The sequence below is a fragment of the Gekko japonicus genome, unplaced genomic scaffold (genome assembly GCF_001447785.1).
Source record: "Gekko japonicus isolate JY-2015 unplaced genomic scaffold, Gekko_japonicus_V1.1 scaffold86, whole genome shotgun sequence".
NCBI classification, from domain to species: domain Eukaryota; kingdom Metazoa; phylum Chordata; class Lepidosauria; order Squamata; family Gekkonidae; genus Gekko; species Gekko japonicus.
In genome coordinates, this window is record NW_015172005.1 from 452,878 (window position 1) to 461,797 (window position 8,920).

The 8,920-nt window shown below is 42.8% G+C and overlaps 1 protein-coding gene across 1 annotated transcript in view; it reads right to left on the reverse strand.

The window, feature by feature from the left end:
* Positions 1–3,323: 3,323 nt before the first annotated feature.
* Positions 3,324–8,920, reverse strand: part of NUP155 (nucleoporin 155kDa) — a 41,892-nt gene continuing 36,295 nt past the window's right edge. The window contains 7 exon segments of the mRNA XM_015420160.1: positions 3,324–3,762; positions 4,269–4,375; positions 5,083–5,219; positions 5,991–6,101; positions 7,638–7,758; positions 7,956–8,069; positions 8,395–8,524. Coding sequence (XP_015275646.1) covers positions 3,624–3,762; positions 4,269–4,375; positions 5,083–5,219; positions 5,991–6,101; positions 7,638–7,758; positions 7,956–8,069; positions 8,395–8,524 — 859 coding nt within the window. The 3' untranslated portion in view covers positions 3,324–3,623.

The following is an 8,920-nucleotide window of genomic DNA, read 5'->3' on the forward strand; positions in this document are numbered from 1 at the left end:
TGGTGCGTGAGAGGAAATGAGGCGAGGTCCCCCATCCTCATTCCCCCCTCCCCCCAGCTGCCCGTTGAAGGCGCGGGTTCCCTCCCGTGCGCGCCTGACCCACCGTGCGCGTCGCCGCTCCCTCAGCATCAACGGCTCTTTTGTTTAGCGGCCTCAGCGCCTCCCGGGCTACCAGCAGGTAGGCGGAGCGGCGAGGGCAGGGACGACGGCGCATGCGCCCCCAGGCGGCCCTCACAACGCAAGAGCGATTCAGGTGGGCGGCTGGCTTCGTCTGAAGCAGCCGGACAAAGTTTGAGCCCCCGTGGTACGTTTAAGACCGGCAGTTTTATTCTGGGGATAAGCTTTGGTGTGCACGCGCACGTCTTCAGATGCCATCGAAAGATAAGATTCAGGTGGGTGGTCGGGTTGGCCTGAAGCAGCAGAACAAAGTTCTGAGCGTGCTGCGTGCATACGAAAGCTTTGTTGTTGTTCAGTCGCACAGTCGAGTCCGACTCTTCGCGACCCCATGGACCAGATCACGCCAGGCCCTCCTGTCTTCCATCGTCCTCTGAAGTTTGCTCAATTTCATCTTCGTTGCATCTATGACACTGTCCAACCATCTCATCCTTTGCCGTCCCCGCCTTCTTTGACCTTCAATCTTTCCCAGCATCAGGGTCTTCTCCAGTGAGTGCTCAAAGCTTACACCTTGCATAAAACTTTGTTGGTCGCAAAGGTGCCATTGGACTCAAAAACTTTGCTTTACAACGCAAGAGTTAGGAGTATACAGCTGCTCAAGTTAGGCTTTCCTCCTTTTTGCTGTTAATCCCGTTTTCCCCGTGGGTGGAGTGTGTGTCTGTGCCCCCCCCCCCCCCGGGCCTGACAGCACTATCCTGTGCCCTTGTTCCATCCTAACCTCATTATAAACAATGGGGTTAGATTGGAAGTCTCTCTCTCTAAGTGCCCTTAAATCACTCTGCACAGCATTAAAAAGAAGTCCAATGGCACTTCAAAGATTTAACAGAATTTGAGGCAGCAGTAGCTTCTGCTGAGTCAGAGTGGGACATTAGCTGTTTTCATAAAAGCTCAGGGTGGAGTAAATTTTAAAACTTTGGTTTAATTTTGCTGCAAGAGAAACAGGGTGAATTACAGCTCATCTCAACTAGAGAAATCAGTTCCCCTGGAGAAAATGGATGCTTTGGAGGATGGATTCTGTTGTATGGTACCCCACTGAGGTCCCTGTCCTCCCCAGACTCCATCCCCAAATCCAGTTTGGATGTGGCAACCCGACCCCCACATCCCCCACTAGTGGCCAGGGGAAACTGGCAACCCTATGTTGTAAAGCTAAGCAAGCTTTCTCAGCATTGTAAACTAATAATGTTCAGCTCCATCTGTTGTATTGATTAGCATCAGTGATAGACAGCACAGGATAATGCCAACCAACAGGTCTCTGGGAGCATACGCTTCAAATTTTGGCAGAGGATAAGGGCAGTGGTGGTGGAAAGTGCCATACGTTTTCAAGGCAAGAGAGGAACAGAGGTTTGCCATTGCTTGCCTCTGCCTAGCAACCCTAGACTTCCTTGGTCTTCCATTCAAATGCTAAACAGGGTGACCCTGTGTAGCTTCTGAGATCAGGCTAGCCTGTACCATCCAGGTCAGGGCATGAGGGCAACAGACAAAGAGAATGTAAAAATGCTGTTATTTAAGGTTTCTTCAGGGGGTGCATTCTAAAGTTCGTTTGTATCGCACTATATTGTATACGTTTGCTGTGGGTAGCAGCCAAACCATGGCCTCAAGAATGTTCCCGCTGCTGTTATCCACTTCAGTGGAACTAATTTCCAGGCCGTTGCATGATTTATTCGCACAAAATTCTTAATGTCACTTCCTCCACTGAGCCAAAAGCAGCTTTCGTTGGTGAATTACAAGCGATCCCAAATAAGCCTGTCCAAAGGCTCAGAAGGAAGGCTGCATTTTGCTTCCACTTTAAAGGAACTGTGGAAGAATTTAAATGGTTAGGGAGTCTGAGCAGTAACAAAATAATAGGGGAAAGTTCTCTCTTTTAAGAATTCAGTAACATATCCTTAGTCAGTAGCTGTTTTTATTTAATTCAACAACTATTATAAATTATTTTACAATTTAATTCAACAGGTTGTTTTTAAATGTAATTTATTCTCAGCCAAGAATGACACACTTGTTGCCAAAGACTGCTAGATTCAAGGAGTTGTATAGGCAGAGTTCACCTAGCTCAGAGCCCCCAATATTGAGTCCAGATGCATTGACCATATAGCGTAGAACACACTCGCATTTTACTCTCATAGTCAAGCAGTTGCTCCTTGTATCTTTGTATACCTTTGGGTCACTTCATCTCCCTCTCATTTTATGGCTACAAAAGCTACTTTAACTGTCTTTCATCTACTTTGTGTAATGATCCATCATTATAATCATCTTTTCTAGAGCGCTTTTAAACTTTAGGGGACATCAGCAACTGACTTTGGTAGTAAAGGCAAAAATACATAATTGCATTGAAAAAACAGACAAAAGACTTTTGAAAAATAACACCAGAAGTTCAGTGGCCAATGTGAACCGTGGGTCTGACCAAGCACCAGAGATTTTCTTTGGCCTCATGCACTTTTTATGCATCCATGGCAGCAGGGAAAAGAAACACCAGAGGTAGCCCTAAGGCAAGGAATAAAACTGAAGGCTCCACCAAAGAGTGGGAAAATATTTTTTTTGGCATCTCTTTACCTTAGGTTGTATATACCTGGAGACTTTGCTCCCAAAGTCACAAGTGACAAGTTAGATAGGTTTAAAAAAAATAAAAATCAGAAAACAGAGTCACAGTTCAATCCTATGCGAATCCCACAAAATACAAACAGGGCTTACTCCTAAATCGGGACACTTTTTCAATAAGCAGTTATCAGAGATTACATAAATAAAAAAAATGGGAGTTGTCTGGCAAACTAGAAATCACATCATACCTTTAAATTCCCCAACAAACTGCAGAATAAGGCAACTGAATTATCACCCTCGTTCTTACTGCAGTGTAGCGCACCTTGAGTCCTACTTGCTATAAGCAAGTAAATAGAATTAACAGAGATGGCCGCCCCCCTTTCAATTCAGGGGGGTATTTAAAAATTGCAGAGCAGTTTTCAGTGCAATCTGGCAGCCCTCCAGGTATTATCTGTCACCCAGCCAAGCTACCAGTCAAGGTAACAGTATGATCACTTGTTTTACATGAGTTGCCCTTAGAAGCTCACCCGTATTATTCACACCAAGCAATGAAGTCTACAACTGCATGATTTCTACATTAATGACTTATGTGTATTACATTCACAATTCGGGGGGGGGGGAATAAACAATTTTACAAATAATTTTAATTATTAGGGCAAGATTACACAACATGTCTTAATCCAAAACTTATAAAATTGTTTCACTGTTAGAAAAATGTTTGGCAGTATCAAAAAGAAAGAATCTGCCATTTATACATTCTGCTACGTGAAGATTAGTTTAAAAATATACAGCACAGTTCCATCCAATGCAACAGCGTGATTCCCTCCCCCCGTCTTCTTTATAAAGCAGTTGTCTTTCAACATCCCAGTGCAGCTACAGTTCATTTCATCCATACAAGCAGTTATGCGCCACCGTAGTCAATGAATCCGCTCTAACTTAGCCTGTAGAGATTTAAAATTCCCTATAATGGTCTGTACAGCTAGTGTTGGACTTATGGACTGCAGTTCAACAAGGTAACCACTAACAGCATCCAAGCAAATATTTGTGAATCTCCGTCTAGAGAGGAAGAAGAAAAGATACATATTATTGTTAGGACACAGGGACTGCAGTCTTGTAATGCTTTCCTAATTCTGGAGCTACAATGAGCTTCTGGGATCAGTGGTGTCTTTTCAAATGCCTTACTAACAGTGTAGCAGGTGGGTAGGCGTGAACCAAGGTGTTGCCATTCCACGCTTTCAGCTGAGAGACATGGAAGACACACATAAGGCCAAAAGGTGGTACAGTAAGGAAAGGAGGCATAATACGAAACTCAAGATGCAGTAATGATGTTTTGCTCACATTGCAACCTTTTGCATGGCAAATACCTGCAACAGGGTTTATCAATAATGCTTTCTAGTTAAGTTCATAAAGGTTTTGCTATGGCTACATCCCCCAGATTTAGGTGAAATTATACACAGCACACACTTTTTCAAAATATAGGCACATACAGACTGCCGTCTGGTCATGTAATTTCTGCACAGTTCACTTGCTGCTGGGATATGCTTTACTGTAATCCAAATTACCTTTCATAGGTAAGCACTCTGATGGGATCTTGTACATAACCTGATAATAACACATGAATGCATTCCAAAAGGTGCAAAGGCTTCTTCATTTTGCTCCAGTATGGGTCCTAAGGGGGAAAAGAAAAAGTTGTACTGTATGAGTCACCAATAATGTGAAGGTAGCTGGAATATTAGCACAATAGTAAGCTAATGCATTAGTTAAATATTCTTATTGCAGTGAAGAAATGATGGAGGGCAGACTCTGTGCTAAATTTATTTATATGCTAGGGTTCATTATAGGTTAAGTTCTCACTTAGCCAAAAGAAATGCGGGGTTAGATATAGCCCTCAAAATTCTCTGAACAACTGAGGGACGATACAGTAACGCTGCTGAATTTCATTTGCCTTAGAAGTACAAACGGATTTTGGGATTTTGTTATCCATAAGAGGTAATTCACAAGTGAAGACCATAAAAAGTGCAACAAGGTCTACAAAAACAGTCTTCCTGTTAGGGAAAGGTTTTTAACCGTTTCAGACAGTGTAATGTAGTGACTAAGATGTGCACGCACACACGCACACACACACACACACACACACACACACCGTATACTGGGTCATCTTAGACCAGTCATTATTGCTTGGCTTAACCTAGCGCATGACAACTGTGAAAATACAATGCAGGTGACCCAATGCATATTGGTGACAACAGGATAAAAATCTAATAAATAAGTAGCAGTGTGCGTGGGGGAAAAAATCATTACATCTTCCAACAACCAACAGTAAGAAATCCTAGAACCGATGAACGTACAATTGGATATCCAACAACTTCTACTTACCCGTGCTTTGAATAACTGATCATACACTTCCAGAAGCCTTGGGAGTGGCACACCAATTTCTTGCATTGTGTAGGTTACATACCCCACATCCCAGTTTAAAGAACAAGCTTGCTGTTCCAGATACTGCACTAAAAAATCTAAGGGGGAAAACAAGATGTTAATTTCCACAGCAAGATTAAAAAAAACCAAATTGAACATCACCTTCATTCAGTGAACCTCAGTGGAGACCTTCTCAGTGGACTTTTTGAAAAAATTAAGCCAGTGCTTAATAAAAATAAAGCTCACGCAGCTTTCCAACCCACAAATATAAAGAACACCACCACATCCTAATATGAAAACTAAAGAGAAACTGACTGGAGTGAAAAGGGTAAGACAGTATCTGCTGCTCTCAAAGTGGACAGACGAGAACTGAATAGGAATGCGCTTGCCTCACCTACATGTGCACTGAGTCATGACTCCATAGTCAAGGGGATTGGGACTGAGATGTCTACCTTCTTGGGTTGAATGCTTGAGCCTGTCCGTGGGACCAAACAGGACTTTTCCAACCTTGAGTGACAATTCAGCTGCATGTATTATTTATTATTATTATTATTACATTCCATTTGTATACCGCTCACCCCCTGAGGGCTCTGAGTGGTTCACATTACATTATACAACACATCCTGCCTAGGGCTACACATACAATGAAGGGGGTGGTGGTGACTGGCCTAACAGGCACCCTCTGGCGAAGCCTTTGTTGTTCTTAATCTTTCTGCGGGAGGTATTTCAATGGGAAGGGACAGGCATAAAATATAGTCACTTCCTCTTTGCAGCCCATGTATTTTTGTAGCGATAGGGGACATTTTGTCTCTCTTAACTGGACTGTTGTAACTTACTACTCCAAACCACCAGTACTTTGAATTCTATACCTAAAGGAAAATAGCGAGGTGTCCCGGCGTAGATTTTGCCAAGCATTATCATCTTCAGGCTGAGAGCCTGCATCCTGTCTGCAGCACTCATAGCCACACTGTCACTCAGGGCTGAAAGAGAAAAAGAGAGTCTGTTTTAGAAGGCATACTGATGATATCTCCCATTTCTTTTCAACACAAAATACAACAGGGCCTTTTTATTTCTTAGTAATGGATAGCTGCTGCTACAAATGCACATCCACCTGTAAACACTGAGTAATAAAACACTATTCTGGCAGTGCAGACTGAGACACGAAAATGAAGACGCCCATGATGCCAAGTTGGTTGGTACATTTGTACGACGTTTACAGACAGAATAATAAAAAAGCACTTGATGTCATACAAAACTGTCTGATCCTTATTACAAATTGCTGTCCAGTATCCCAACTGTGCTAGCGGCATCAGATCTATATGGCAGATCAATAGGTACATCATGGTCCAGACTCCAGAGGCCTGCACTCCCCACATGGAATGTCCCTTTGGACTTTCAAGATTGTATTTAATAGTTATACAGTACTGTCAGCGGCCCTGACCTGGATAGCCCAGGCTAGCCCAAACTTGTCATATCTTGGAAGCTCAACAGGATTGGCCCTGGCTAGTATTTGGATGGGAGACCACCAAGGAATACCAGGATCGCAACGCAGAGGTAGGTAATCACAAACCACATCTAAATGCTTTTTAGCAACAGCAACAATAATAAATGTCAGCATTCAAAAAGCTTTACAAATCCTTTGAGGCTAAATTCAGATGTCACAAAAAGGAGTTTGTTCAAGACAGCACAAACCTGGTTGTGTGTATTCCTTATTCTTTCTCTCCCTTGTATGGCCAAGATTCTTAGCTACAACTTAATACCAGTTAACAATTCTAGTTTCTGGGAATGAAACTAGCATCAGTTTGTTAAGGCAGCTGAAGACTCTGCACGGAGAAGAGGGGTGGAGGAGAAGGAAGTGAACACACACAAGCTCAATAGTTAACGAGGCTTGTGCATTTCAGAAACAAACTGCAATTTGCTTTTGACATCTCAGCTGAGCTTCTGAAAGCAGTCTATAAGATACTACTTATATGACCACCAGGGGAAAAGAAGCTGAGGCCTACTAGGAAGCTCGCATATTTCTTTTTTGTAAGCCACTGAAGTAATTTGTCATCCTTCTGACAGAGCAGCAGTAAGCTATACAGACAATATCTTGAATGTCACAGTTCCTTATGGGGCTACAGGCCAGTTGCTCATTTCCACTGCTGAATTCCACAGATAATTTCTGCTGACTGGGGGAGGGGCAATTTCCACCCCACTGACTCTACAATCCCCTGACTCCCTCTCATCAGTGGGGGACCTTTCCACCAAGAGCAGCATTTCAGGGGTAATTTAGGACTGCTCTTTGAGGGAGGAAGGCTGGGGAGCCGGACAGATCCAAACCCAAGGAGACAAAGTCACTATTGTCCAATGGATCACCAACACAGAACCTACTGCAGGACCAAGAACTATGGTATGGCCTCCCTTTCTGAATGTCATGTACAGTATTGCGGGGGAACCTCTTATTCTTGGATTGATTAGGAAGGAATATGCAATTCTGCATTGCTGTGTGCTTCTTTGCCACTAGCTGGACATACCTTTCTCAATTATTTCTTGCCAGAGTGTCTGTACCAAGATAGGGTCTGAATGACCCGCACAATGGATAATGGCCAGCTTACATTCAGAGAGTTTGAACGGATCAGCAAATTCCCCATATAGCTGGAGTTCAAAAAAGAAAAAAACAAAGGGTTATTATTCTCCCTTTTTCACACATACACACACAATAAAATTCAGGAATAAAAATAGATTAATAAGGCAACGTCCAGCAATTAAAAAAAATGAGAATATTAATGAACCATGAAGAGTTTGCGCAATATTGTGTTGTTGTGTCATACAAAATATTTCTTTAAGATCACCTTTGTTATGTCCATCAGCTCAGAGTCCAGCTGCGAAATTGCATCTTGCACTGAAGTATGATGGGAACACTGACGCTGTAACGCTTCTTGTATCTGAAACTGTATCCTGGCAACCTGGTTAAAAACATTTGAGCTTTTCATAAAATTATAAATATGTAGAGGAAATTACAATTAGTTTTATCATTAAAATATCTGACCTATTATAATAGCTACCCATGTAATTAAAAGACAGACTAGCTAACTTTTAAGATGCTGAACTGACGTTGATTTTCAGATTTTCAAAACCAACCATGAAGGCTAGAAGCTCTTTTTGAAGTCAGGTGGGATTCTCAACGTGCTAAGAACAGATTGTGCAAAGAAGCCTCCAAGATGATATGCCACACATTTCCTCTGTATGCCGATATTAATGCCATCTAATATCGCCACCAATTTAACTTACTTCCATTTTCTCCTCCAATTCATGTAAAAATTCACCATCTGCAGCTATCGCCGAAATGGCAGTTGAACTCTTGGCACTCAAAATGGCACGTGCGATATATTCAAGACGCTGCTGAAGTGAAATCTCAGTGCTGTTAAATAAATAAGAACCATGGGATTTAACATGGTGGCTTTCAAGAGCATTCACATGATCTTCTGCTTTTAAAATATAGGTTGTTACTCTACCGACTTACCTAGTCTGCTTTGCATATCTACAGTACACCCTTTATTCCACTCATAGCACAACAATATCTATATATCTAATAGCCCCCGCTGTGCGGATATCTAAATCAGCACAGAGGGGGCACTTGGGGGGGAGGGAGAGTTTTGTGCACACGTGGGGCGGTCCCCAGGTGTGCACAAAAATCTAAAAAGTTTTTTTAAAAATCGGGGGGATACTGAAATCCCCCCAAAAGTGACAGAGCGTCCCCTGCGCATGCGCAGGGAACGCTCTGTAGCCGGCCTCGCCGCCACCGCCGCAGAGCTGG